Source organism: Branchiostoma floridae, chromosome 3 (assembly GCF_000003815.2).
Source record: "Branchiostoma floridae strain S238N-H82 chromosome 3, Bfl_VNyyK, whole genome shotgun sequence".
Classification (NCBI taxonomy): Eukaryota; Metazoa; Chordata; class Leptocardii; order Amphioxiformes; family Branchiostomatidae; genus Branchiostoma; species Branchiostoma floridae.
Genome location: NC_049981.1, coordinates 3,776,416 through 3,790,456, shown reverse-complemented (window position 1 = coordinate 3,790,456; position 14,041 = coordinate 3,776,416). Strand labels below are relative to the sequence as shown.

The 14,041-nt window shown below is 41.4% G+C and overlaps 1 protein-coding gene across 1 annotated transcript in view; it reads left to right on the top strand.

Moving 5' to 3' along the window:
• The first annotated feature begins 2,310 nt into the window (after positions 1–2,310).
• Positions 2,311–14,041, top strand: part of LOC118411109 — a 29,348-nt gene continuing 17,617 nt past the window's right edge. Inside the window, exons 1-17 of the mRNA XM_035813144.1 lie at positions 2,311–2,445; positions 2,787–3,011; positions 3,173–3,731; positions 4,042–4,214; positions 4,517–4,762; positions 5,042–5,302; positions 5,534–5,694; positions 6,239–6,785; positions 7,288–7,438; positions 7,692–7,909; positions 8,261–8,435; positions 8,720–8,864; positions 9,162–9,643; positions 9,841–10,001; positions 10,125–10,379; positions 10,514–10,661; positions 12,577–12,723. Of these exons, the coding sequence (XP_035669037.1) occupies positions 2,311–2,445; positions 2,787–3,011; positions 3,173–3,731; positions 4,042–4,214; positions 4,517–4,762; positions 5,042–5,302; positions 5,534–5,694; positions 6,239–6,785; positions 7,288–7,438; positions 7,692–7,909; positions 8,261–8,435; positions 8,720–8,864; positions 9,162–9,643; positions 9,841–10,001; positions 10,125–10,379; positions 10,514–10,661; positions 12,577–12,723 (4,189 nt within the window). The remainder of the gene's footprint in view (positions 2,446–2,786; positions 3,012–3,172; positions 3,732–4,041; positions 4,215–4,516; positions 4,763–5,041; positions 5,303–5,533; positions 5,695–6,238; positions 6,786–7,287; positions 7,439–7,691; positions 7,910–8,260; positions 8,436–8,719; positions 8,865–9,161; positions 9,644–9,840; positions 10,002–10,124; positions 10,380–10,513; positions 10,662–12,576; positions 12,724–14,041) is intronic.

Here is a 14,041-nt window from a genome sequence, read left to right as displayed (position 1 = left end):
CACTAACAATATCAGTTTCATATAAGTCAAATGATTTCAGATTTACAGGACGTAGTCCTATGCATTTTGGCCTCTGACAGACGCTGGTATGTGTGTTTGTATATGTAATTATATGTAATATGACATTTTTATCTCAACCAAAGGAAGTGAGCCCAATGGGTATTTCTACTCATTGAAGTAATTAAAAGTAGATTTTTTTTAGATGGATTTCCCGGAGTGTGTGTCGACCCACCGACCCAGGACAACACTACTGGGCCCGTGTGTGACTGTCCTTATCTGCTGGGGGAGAACTGTACCTACCCATGTTCCCCGGGATTTCACGTCACTTCCGGTGACGTCATAACCAGAACATGCACAGAAGATGGGTCATGGACAGAACCGGAGTTTTTCTGTCAAGGTATGAGATAAAGCCTTCTGCCGCCGCGTCGCGTGCCGATGTGGGTGGGGGTTATAACGGCTTTACCGTGAGACCCAGACACAGAAGCTGGCGTGTTACGCCAAAGGGCACTAATTTTGGCAAAATGGGTACAGACACATATAAAGATACAGATACGAAAGCTGGTTTATACTGGCTTTACGATACAACAAACAGAAAAAAAGAACAAAACTAACAAAACAATTGCAAGTGTACTGTACTACATCAAATAGATATTTTCGTATGCAACATTGTGTACCCTAGTGCTGATTTTCATCTCTTGCACAGAACTTTCGACAACATCAACGTCACAGGCAACAACATTAAGTTCAACAACAACAACAACAACAACTTCAATAAGAACATTACAGCAAACTGTGACGTCTCCTACATCCCCAGCTTTATCAACCAAGTGGTTCCCGACCACACAACAGACCAGCACAGCTCAAACGACAACGCCCTTCGTCTTCGGAGGTAAACAGAAGCCAAGGCTTCTAATAATAAACTTTTTTTTGCCATTTTTCTAATATCAGATTTTGTAACACATTTTTTCAGCCAAATAATTTCCTCTTTCTCCACAGATGTTGATGGAGAATCTTCTGATTATTCGGATGACGAAGTTTCCAGCATGTCGCCCATGACCACACTCCCTACCCTGCCGCCCAGTACAGCCGAGCCGACATCTCCGCCTCCTGTTTTTACCACTACTCAAGAATCGTCAACTCAGGCGCACTTTCTGACAGAAGTGATAGCACATACCTTGAATTCACATAATATTTGTTAGCAATTGTTTTAGCTTTATTAGATGTCTCTACATATCATGTATATGCGCAAAGTTTGACATTAATTGATACTGGCGTTATATGGTAAACCATTTTGTTTAACAATTCCTTAAACTGCAGGAGGAGATCCCTGTTCTGATCAAGGCTCTTAGAGAGAAAGTGAACCACTTCAGCGGTTCTCTAGATGATCGCAAGGAGCTTCTCAAAGGTTCTTCTTTTTTTCTTTCACAACGTTGTCTCTGAAGTAGATGCCAGATGTTGACAGTTTTTTTCCAATGGAGATATTAAATTTCTGCAGCTACATCTAAAGATACTGCTAGCATATTTCATGACACTCGACGAGGGGCATACAATGCACATGAACTGAAAGGAAAACAAGATAATGAAAGCAGCAAATCAGTTCGCAATCTTGACGATCCAAGTAATCATTATCAATATTAGATTATGTAACAACTATCCACTACAGTCAAACCCGTATTAGCGGCCAACTTTGTATAGCAGACACCTGGCCATAGTGGCCACTTTTTGTCGGTCCCTTGGATTCGTAATGATTAAGAAATAGGCTTAGCGGCCACCTGTCCAAGCGGCCACGGTCACACGATTTCCGGTCCCGTTGATACAGAAACACTGCCTATTGTAACCATACTGCAGCCTTATGTCACCCTGTACCGAGTTTGAAATTTTAGTTTGCGAGGATTTGGAGTTCCTGACAGTGTTATTTTGGCGGTAGCAGAAGGTCTGCAAGCCTTGAGCATTAAAGTGCAAGTCTTTGTCGGTGAATTTACCGATCGAGACAATGTTACTTGGTGAGAAAGATTAGTGGGAATTGAAATCATGTGTAGCTTGCTCATGGTCAATTGATCAACATTTTCTCTATAGTGGCCACCTGTCTATAGTGGCCATATTTCTCCAGTCCCTTCAGTGGCCGCTATAGACAGGTTTGACTGTACTTCTCTGTCTGCATGTGAGATCAGTAATCCATTGTGTTGCCATCATTCACTACGTTTATGCTTGTGTGTAACTGAATGCTTGTTCCGTGCCAAACATACAGAAGTGACTGACTCAACATCGTCGGTGTTGCGAGCTCAGAGCAGTAGCAGGAAGACCGTTGCTATGGAGACAACCGTTGACCTTTCTTCTGGCGTCACAAATGAGTTAAAGAACCTGATAGACGTCAAGTCTACAGACAAATCACCGATGGAACAGCTGATACAGGAGAAGAATGAAAAAGAACGTCTGAAATCTCGGGTACGTAGTGACACTCTCGAATTGTCATGAACCATATATTCACTGTAAGGTGGAAATACTGTCCAGATGATAGTGGCAAGGTTCCAGCACAATGTCAAGGTTAGGCATTCAGGTAATAAGGTTATACTAATTAAGAGTTTTGGTTCACAAGCTGACAAATCCTGATGTTCGTCCAGTCTCTGGCGAAGGACATAGCATGCTGTCTGAAACATCATGATTTTATCCAATTGCTTGCTAAATACTAGTAACTTTTAGTCCAGCACAATATAAACCCACAGAAAGATTTCAGGAGGCATATTAATCTGTGAAAAAAATTTGTGTAAATTTATCCCACAATACAGGTGATAAGTGAAACGAGAGACATGCTGGCACTGTTGGATACTGCAGCAGACAAACTGTTGGAAGAGGCACCACCGGAAGGAAATATGACGCACATCCGGTCTGACGGTGTGCTCACGGCCGTGAAGAAGAGTATCCCAGATGTCGGTACCGTTCCTATCAGTCAGGATGTCGGCTCCATCGTGTTCACGAAGGAGGACAATCTTCCGGAGGATTCCACATTGAAGGTAAAGAAGTAAAAATAACTATCCGCATTTAGCCTCACTGATACGTCACAATAGACATTATGAACATGGTTTTGTAGCTGGTAACAGGTCGATGTGTTAAGTGCGCTGCTGTAGGCAACAATATATATATATAATGACCTTGAACGCCGTTGCTTTCACAGGTTGTTGCATTTGTCGAGGATCCATTTGTTTGGAATATAGAGAAGACTGAGGTGACCTCATCAGTTGTCATGGTAAAAATCACCAAACAGAGTAATCAATTTGATGCATCGAACCTACAGCCTAACATCACCGTCTTCGTCAAACACAGAGTCCAGTTTGGCACCACAAGTGACACAGAAGAACAGTATCATGACACCCTGCCGACATCATACAGGCAGAACCTTGATGATGCAGGTAGATCCTTCCCTCTGACCAAGGTTCCCAGTCGTGACACCAACATGAAGTATCACGCCATGTACATTGCCGATGGAGGCCAGGTGCCCATGCTCAGATTCTCAGTCGATGACGTCGACACCGAGCTACAGGTGTACTTCCGGTTTCACGACTTCCCAACTGAAGAAGAATACGACTACACGACGACCGTCAAACCTCCCGAAGTCACTGACTATGACGGTTTCGACATGCCTTTTGGTCTTGTTTACTCCAATTTCAGTACATCACTTATTCCGGAGATCAGCATGGAGCACGGATGGCTCATGGTTGGAGTGAAGAGAAAAGGTACACAGAACCTGATCACTACTATCGCATTTCTTAAAGCGGCCCTATGGTACTTACGTATACCTATTGTTTCAGATATGAGTTAAATCTGAGCAACGCAATGATAAGTTGCAGGGCTAGTATGAGAAGTTTTGATTATTCAAAATCAAGAAATTAGTGAATTAATTGCAGGTAACACGAAAGGGACACGCAGATGTAAAATAATACATCATGTGTCTATTCTAGTCTAAAAGTTATTTTTATGAGACAGTAAAGGTATTACTCCCTTGGAAATGTACACTAATGTTTCCCCGTGATGTTTGTGGATCAGGCGGACACCTACCCCATGGTGGTGTGAGGCGACTGCTGACGTCAACGGACACACAAACCCCTCCCTCCGCAGCTCGTGACGTCATCCCTGCAGGATTCACACTGCAGACTGCTGCAGTCTCCTGTCTGATGCGGGAAAACGAGAACCAGACGTGGGACAACCGCCGCTGCCAGGTTTTTCTGACTTACCGATATGATAGTATCTTACTACTTAGTTAAACTTGTTGCCCCAATAAATGCTGATGTAGTCAGTTGGATGTGAGGTATTTTTGTAATAATTAATAAAATATTCTGTAGATAAATGTATTCTTGACAAGACCTAGTTGTTTTGACAGAAAACTAATACTTTTCTGTTCCATTTTGCTTTTATCATCCTAATCCTCATCATACACTACGCTGGATTTTGTATTTCCGTGTTTTTAGAACGGCTGTTTTCAACATAACTAATGAAATAACTTTTTTTGTATCATCTGCAGGTTGGGATTGATACGAACGAGGAGACCACTCGGTGTACATGTGACATGACACCAAGTAGCGATGGGAAAAGCTCCAGGGTGATTATGGCAGCGTCTTTTCTGGCACTTCCTAATTTCGTGGAATTCGACAAGTTTGGCAGCAACACAGACAAGTTGTCCACAAATTCGACCGTATTTGGCATTATCATAGCACTGTGGATGGTATTTTTGATGTCCCAACTATTGATATTGCAGTCAAACATCAGGGTACGTCAAGGTCAAATTCTGTATGATATTCTAGGCTTAACATTATTGTTCACGGTATCTCGTACGTTGAACTCTCTTATTTCAAGCCCCTCCAACCGATACCGATGACATCATTATTCAGTGCAATGGAAGCACAATCCCCATGTTTGTACCAGCTATCTATTCATCTATGTTGCTAGAGTAACTGCTTTTTGGCGTATCTTATTACGTGGATGTCTAACCTTCATCGACATGTCTATTGTTTGTAAAATAAATCTTTACTTGGTCAAACCTTTTCAGAGCCACATCGCTCTCAGCACCGCAGTGGGAAACAGCGTTGCTGTTGGACAAGCAGCAAAGCTCGCCAAAGCACACCTCAGCATGGCGATTGTTCCCAAAGTCTCTACAATCCCATCAGATGTTCCCGGTGCGGACTACGTCTACGTCGTGTCTGTCCGTACGGGAACCCAGTCTGATGCCGGCACGGCGTCTGTGGTCGGGCTGATGATCACAGGGTCAGAGGGCAGGACAGCCATGGTCACTCTCAACCCTGCAGGCTTGGTGAGTTGTGTAGCGTTTTTATTTCTGCGTCTGTGAACCCGTAAAATAAAATATAGTGATAATTCATCTGGTGAATTCAACTAACAGATACCTTTACGAGGCAAATGCTTATTTTGATTTCCAGTTAGAGCACGGTATCATAAAGTAATGCAGACAATGCCATGGAGAGAAGAAACACAACTATAGATTATAACAGAAATTACAATTCCCCATGTTTGTATCTGTCTTTAGATCCTAGCCAGAGGAGGTGACACGTACCACATCATGACGACACCGGCCTCCATCGGCAAGCTCCAGTCTGTACAGGTCTGGCACGACAGCTCCGGGAAGGGCGACATGGAGTCACTCTTCATAGACAACGTCAAGGTCTGGGACCTACAGACATCACAAGGGTGGGTACAGGATCAATTTTTGGCTCTTCATTTCTTTCCCTGGTTTAAGGCTGTGGTCTTACAAGTGTACTCTACAAGATCTAGAGGCTTCAGGAATCTTGCACTTTTCACTGAACTGTTTTCTCAGGAAATATCAGGATGAATACGTTTTCATATCAGGAAACGCTGCCAAGATATATCTAATTGCTGATTTGTTTCCGAATTTTTGTATATCATGGCTGGAAGTAGGGTGTACATCCAAACTGAGTTCACCCTGTTAATTTGAGATCTTAAGCAAAATCAATTTCTTATAAGATAATGAGTTGTCTTTCCTCTATTGTCTTTCTTTGCACAGATGCTTTTTCCCATGCTATACTTGGCTGTCCTCTACCAAGGAAGACGGTAGGACAATAAGGACATTGAAGGCAGCTGATGGAGAAATGGGGTAAGTCCCGTATACACACATCATATAGCATCCAATATGAAATACAAGCAATATTCCTGTCTTGAGACATGAGTTACCATAAAGACACATGTTTAAGTGTTTATATTATATTTACCATAGGATGTCTGAGTACACCCTACCGACGTTTTCGTACCTTCTGTACGACGACCATCTGCTGCTGTCAGCCGTGTGTAACTCCGGTGTGAGACACTTCAGCCGGGCGCAGCGCCTGGTTTGCTGCCTGGCACAGACCACCCTGTGGATGGTGGGCAGCGCCATGTGGTACGGGGTCAAACTGGGTGCACAAGATGTTACGATGTTCGACGCTGGAGTCATCACTCTCCGTCTATCGGAACTGATTGGTACTGCAGCAACATCCTTCACGGTGTTCCTGCCAGTTTACGTCATCCTCGTGCCGATGTTTCGCAAGCAGCCTGCGTTGGAGGATCAGATTCCCTCAGGAGTGATGAAAATGCCAACATCTCAAACGACCCGCCGGTTTCCGTACAAGACGGTGGCGTGGATCCTCGCCATCCTGGCATCTGTCTGCAGCAGCTTCTTCGTCATCGTGTACAGTCTGCAGTTTGGAGCTGGGAGAAGCCAGGCATGGCTCAAGGACTTCGTCCTGACATTCTTGTTCTCCACATTTTTGCTGGAGCCTGTTCAGGTTGGTATTTGTCATGAATCTTTGTGTATTGAGATGGTATAGATCATTGGTTCAATATGTAAAAATCATGATATATAATGTTACTACTACTAATAATTCCAGAGGCATTGGAAAACGTTTAACATTTTATGACTATGAGCTTTGGCAATCAGGCAAGCAAAGAAAGAAATAGTACAAAAAGTACACAGATAAATGTTGGATATACAGGTAGTAAGATACGGCAAATAACAATTACGCAAGAAAAATCATATCCAGCTGGTTGAGTAATTGCTTTAAAGGCAAGCTACATGTACTCTTGTGACTGTGCGCACGTTGCAAATTTTTGTGAATGCCTTTGAGATTTTACAGCGTCAAAGGTACAATTGTAACACAAAAACGAATTTACCTGTACTGCTAGAAATACGTCGAATAATGTGTGAAAGACGGACGTTGGAAAGCTCTTGTTCAGGCAATCTAAGAAAACGTCTGTGACTTAAAACAATATACTGTACACACTTTGCAGATTTTTCTGACTGCTTACATAAAGACAGTCGTCATCGGACCTATTGTGTGGTCTGTGAAGGGTTGTGTTTGGGGAGTTTTTGGGACCAACTTATTGGACAGTGGGCGCTGTCCAATCGGTGTTCTTCAGAAAAACAGCAGGGATTATGATGGTGAGTCTCCACACTGCTTCGGCCACACAGGCATATCATCTTTCTTTGTTTCACAAAGACAGCATCCATTATCACATTTTTTGCCTTTACTTTTAAAAAACGAAAACATTGTTATGTTGCAGATTGTATTACAAATCAAATAAAACAACGTTACTTAGAATATTCTCTTGGCCAAAGCTGTAAAATTGAAATTCTATTTGTTTACAGTGTTTCATAAAGCTAACTTCATTGGTGTTCTGTATTTCTGATTCAGTTCCTGCTCGGAGGGTTTTACCACCGGCCCCGAAGAAAACCGGCCATGACCCGAACTGGACCGAAAGGATGACAACAGGTAGAAACATCCTGGTGCTCCTGGTGTTTCTGCTCATCTTCACTGGAAATGCCTTCTACATCGGTATTCTGGGCTTCGACAGACACGCCTACCACATCAGGACCTCTCTGGAGAACAGTCTGCTATCCGAGTATGAGGAGGTACGGTTAGAAAAACTGCCGTTCTCAAGCCGGCCGACCAAACAGCAATCCGGCGATAACCGAGTGGTTGAAATGTTTAGAAAATTGAGCGCCAAATGTCGTTCATTTTACACTCTTTTGTTTGTTTGGTTGGTTGATTTGGTTGGTTGTTAGGTTGGCTGTCTGGCTGTCTGGCTGCTGGCTGGCTGGTTGGTTGGTTGGTTGGTCGGTTGGTTGGTTGTTCGGTTGGTTGGCATAACCGTTAAATCACCTTTATTCGTAACACGACTGTGAGTAGCTGCTGCTGATGATCTCTTTGACCATGATCATTGCAAACAGTTTACATGTCGTAATTTTACACTGTCTTCTCAGGTCGCCACAGCAGACGGTGCCTGGGAGTGGCTGTCGTCTGAACTGATCCCGTCTCTCCACCCAGAGCGGGGGTACAGCGGACAGAAGCTCAGCTGGCTGGACAAACAGTTTCCGGCTGGAACGAACGCGTTCCGGATCGGTCCTGTTCGTCTGGAGAGAACCACCGAGTATCCAGGTAAGCAAAATTGTTCGAATCGACCATAAAGCGTTTTGGTCCAATTTGGCTAAGTTACTCATCAGTCACAGTGAGCAGTTGAGCTGGTCTCAGTCATTAATTTTTATTTTTACTTAAGGAGAAGAGATGCTGTTAATGCTATATATAACTCGTAACCTCTTAGTATATAGCCTTAGCGTCATAACTTGATGCGACTTTCGGGTTATGTGGTGTTCATTGAGTAAAATGAAATTACGTGTACAATTGGTCAAAAGGTCTTTATCGGGATTTTCGTTTAATTACAGAGAGCCCAATAGACATAGACCTCGAAACAAGCAAACAAAAACTCTATCCTGAGTTGATGATGAATCTACTTAATGGAGCTCTCGGCCGACAGAGTGGAAAGAATTGTTCGAGCAAGGACACCACAATTATTGTCGACGAAGTCAGGTAAGATACATATCATTTTTTTTTCTATAGCATGCTGTGGTGACCAATGGTCACAGATCTAATGTAATTGATGCTGATGGATTGTTGGCAAGGCTCATTTACGTATCCAGAGAAAATGAGCTCAACTTCCATCATAAATCTTTTTTGCTAATTTAACACCAACTCTCATAATTCCACGGAATGCCATGGAAGTTATGAGATATTATGTTATATGTAAACCTCTGAATTTTCGTTCATAGACATTTGAAATCCAAACTTTCGTTTTTGCTAGAAAGTTGCCATTATTATTTATTTCAGAAACAACAGTTCGGCGTGCTTGACCACGGTGGACCTGCCACGAGATGCTGGTCAGGCTGCTGCAGTGATAGATTTCCTAAAACAGACCGACTGGATCCTGATGGTTTCAGACACTCTCATCCTCCGGGCCAACTTCTACCACCCTGACGTGAAGTTGTTCAGTAGCGTGGTGTTCAGGCTGCAGTACCTCCCAGGGGGCGCTGCTGAACTCCAGCCCAGTATCCAGACTTTCCGACTGTTCCAGTACCAGACAGCAGACGACTATGTCCAGATGCTTTTCCACATCTTGTTCGTCCTTTTCTACATCTACAACGTTCTTAATGAGGTTTGGAACATACGGAAGAGCGGTCGTGCGTACTTCACCAGTTTCTGGAACGTCTTGATCCTGTGCAACATTGGCTTGTCGACAGCCGTCATTGTGACCTTCGCACTTCGGTACATCCAGGCAGCTGCTGCACTGCGAGATATACAACAAACAAAAGGTATCTACTGACAAACTATCCACATGTTGCTGAAATTTGGGGAAAGCAGAAACTGTTTTGTGTATGTGAAAAGTACACATGCTCCATGCATAGGATTTTTTTCTTCTTCGCGTAGTGTAAATTGTCGAGTTTAGAAACTGACGACATACAACCAACAAATGTTTACAGTAAGTTTTTAACATATGGAATTTTCACAGGGCTGTTCGGTATCAATGAGTTCGTAGACATCAGTACCGCCGGCCAATGGGACGCTACCTTCAAGGAGATCCTGTCCTTCTCCATCTTCATCAGTACCTTAAGCATCCTGCGGGTTCTCAACTTCTCCAGGGGCGTGGCTACCGTCTTCGCTCTGCCTCGTGTACGTAGAAATCATCTTATTTGCTCTCTACCCCAAATTCCGACATTATAGTCCATTCTGTTAACCAGAACATTAGAAACCTGAAATAAGTAGTTGGTGTTTGTTTTTCTCTGTTTGCACTAGCTGCTATATGGGGAATTCTTTGGATATTTCCTGCACATGTTGGTTATCATAGTGGCCTACGGCATCAGCGGTATTTTGATCTTCGGCAAAAACATTGAAATCTTCTCCGGATTTAAGAAAACGTCGTACTTGCTGTTTGAGATGGGCTTGGGGAGGCCGTTTGTCGATGTCTTTGCGGACGATATGAAGGCAGTGGATCGTGTCATGGGACCTCTGTATTATTCAACATTCGTCGTGGTCTTCGTCTTTTACCTGGTGAGATAAAAATTAGATTATTTCAGTTGGTCTTATGGAAATGTATATTATGATTCTTATTACCAACCATTCCAAGATTGCAAAATAACAGCTTCAAGAACACTACATAGCCTGATGTCTATGTTCTCCTATAGATGAATCTGGGAGTGGGGATGCTCTGTAACTGGCTGAGCTACTGTCAGACGTCAGACGACATCGGCGTGGACACGGCGATGGGAGATTACTTCTGGAACTCCTTCAGAAGTCTTCTTGGCATGCGTCATGAACCCCAGGACTTTGACGGTAATATCAGAGCTACCATTGTCTAACAGTTTTGTTAGCTCCTAGCAATTCATATTTATATTTCAGCCATACCATAGGTATGGTGAAATATATTGTATTCGTAATGTTTCTTCTTTCTTTCTTTCTTTCTCCTGTCAAATCTTCAGAACACGGTATCTCCGTTGTTCCTAAACCGAAATACCAAAATGGTATATTTGGGCCCCCTGTACCCTGGCATTATAACCGAGTGAGCTGAAATTTGGCACAGATGTGCCTTGATATGTCCCCCATATAGATTCAATATCAGTTTTGGTGTACAGTATAACAAAATGCTTATTTTTGCGATTTTTTGGTCATTTTTTTCATTTTTTAACCCATAAATGACACTTTTTGCTCCTGTACCTTCGTTTTAGAACCAGATGACCTGAAATTTAGTATTGGAGTGCCCTAGACATATGCGCACATGGATTCAATAACACTTGAGGCATACAGTACAACAAAATGCTTAATTTTGCGATTATTTGGCCATTTTATGACCAAAAAGTACACTTTTGGCTCTTGTGCTCTGGTTTTAAAACCAAATGACCTAAATTTTGGTAAAAGGGTGCACTAGATATTTATTCAAATGACACATGTATAATTTTTGTCATAGACTACGTCAAAATGATATATTTGGGGATTTTTTTGTCATTTTCCAATAGCCAAAGGGGTCAATGACCTTAAGGTCGTTGACCCCCAGCTGCAGATTGCACCTACTGGCATATATGTCTATTTAATCTAATTAGATAGGTAACCAATCACGTAGCCTGAATCTATACCCTAAAGAAGGGGGGTGGCAGCCAATCAGCGAGCCCGGTGTTATCTGGAAGAGTCCATTCTTACACAGAGGGGTTCATTTCTTTTTTAAATTCATCATTGGACTGGTGAAGTCTTTCAGTGGATGTATTTTTGGACAGGTCTATTTTGCAATTTTACAGAATGTGTGCTAGAAGAGTCTATTCTCGCACGGAGGGGGGATATTTCAAAATTCATATTTTGGACTTTGGTGACTTCTAGTTTGTCAAAGTCTTTCAGTAGGGTTATTTTTGGACTGGTATAATTTGCAATTTTACTTGGGTGTTCTGGAAGAGTCCATTCTTGCATGGAGGGGACTTTTTTTAAAAATCCATTTTTTGGACTTCAGTGATTATGTCAAAGTTCTATTTTAGCGGATGTATTTTTGGACTGCCCTACTTTACATGGAAGAGTCTATTTTTTGCACACGGAAGGGGGATTTTTTTCAAATTCAGTTTTGAACGGGTCATGATTCAAAATTCTATTTTTAGTGGAAGTGTTTTTAGACTGGTTTATTATACCTTTTCATGCACTGGGACTTTTTTTGCTAAATTCAATTTTGGATTTGATTTTCTTATTCAAAAGGCCAAGGTTTCAGCGGGAGAATTCCTGGACTGGTCTATTGTGCAAATTCACATAGGGTGCACTGGAGTCCATTCTTGAACGGGGGAATTTTGTAAGATTCATTTTTGGGTTAAACCGTCGTTAGTAAAAGTGATTTTTCAAATGGGTGATTTTGAAATAGCCTATTGTTGCATGGGGAGGGAGATGGCTGAAATATGCTGTATTTGCTCTCAAGCAAATGTCGGCCTTTCTAGTTTTGTAAACGTTTTCCCAAAGACAGCAAGACCTATAAGATCGCAGGAAGTAATCTTGTGATTCCAGCAGGTTTATAGCTATGAAATATTCGAAAATTGCCATGAAATATTCGAATATTGCCATGAAATATTCCAACAATTGCTACCAAATATTCCAACAATTGTTATCAAATAACCAAATGATTTAGAAAGAAACTTTAATCATTAACAAATAGTTCAGAGTGTTCTGCATTACAAAAAGAAAAGCTATACTAAAATTCATTACGTTCTTGTCGTTTCTGAAGTTGAAGCACCACTTTCAGACCACTTTATGGAAGAGACCCTCCAGCGGACTGAAACGGTACTGCAGGAGGTGGACAGGATGACTGACGTGATGTACAAGTTTGAGTGCAAGAATCGTCAGCTGATTCCACTGACTGACGTTCAACCAAGTACTTCGCAAGCTTGAAGTTTCACAAATGACTACAAGCTCGACACAACTAAATTACTGTACGAAAGTACGATATAGGATTTTATCAAGTGAGATTATAGCTAGCTAAACTAAAAAAAACATTTTACATTATGACAATGAAGAGATGTAATATGATGAATGGATAACAGATGTGACGAATGATAGAAGTTTTGCAATAAACTGTTCACGTACTACATAGTTACATTGACTTAAGCATGTTGTAAATTCGTTCCAGTTCTATATTATACATAGTAATACGGAAATTGATTATATATTATAAAGAGTTGATCAGTGTGTATCAGCTTGAATACTTACACGGCACAACAAGGCTGCTCACTGTTCTCATGTAGTTTAGAAAGGTTATGTTTCCCTGTACGTAGTTTACGTCTAAGCTACTCTTAGGCTTTTTATATATTCGTTATTCCCATTCTTATATTTCTGAGTATGATTAACAATGTGTGATGACCGTGTGAACATTTAACTATGTAAATATTGTAGTTGTCATTACATTTTCGGTTGAATTATGTTTGGTATCACATCTGTCTTGGTATTCAATAGTCTATTGATAACAAAGGAGGATTGATGTTCTAAATCAACGACAATGTCCTCTGCATCTTACAGCGATACGATGTGATATCTATCGATATATGTGTGGCAGTAATAAAATCTTTATATAATTGCGTGTATACAATTAGCGATATCGATGAAAATAGTGTAATTGTCATTACAGTCGAATCTACCCTATTCTTGGTACCAAATCTTGATACTGTTTAACGAGTTAATCGTTTACAAACTAACTTAAGATCAGATGTTAAATATTTGACACAAATGTCTTTTGCATACGAATTTCCCTAGTCCTATATTTCGTACCATGTTTGGTACCAACTCTTATCGTTGTCGTAACTTGACTCATAACATCATGGTGTACAAACTAGAATCAAAAGTGTCAATAAGATCTTGTGTTACATTAATAATGGCAACATAATGGATACTTTGGATACTGTAAATAGTCGTTATCTATGGGTGATATGCATGATTCTTTAACAATAATCTTTTATCCTCGCATCCATAATTCACTCAATGTGTCTAAGACACGCTAGTGGTCTAAATTAGGGGTAATACAGGGCTACCTGGAAAATCGAGTGTATCTCAAGTTTGGAGCGGCCAATTAACTTCATATTTTCAGGAAAGCTCAACCAAATACCCAAGGGTTTAACAAAGTTGTTATTTTTAGGAAAATCTGCATAATATATCCATGATTCATAATAATATTGGACCCATTTGACTCACTGAATATT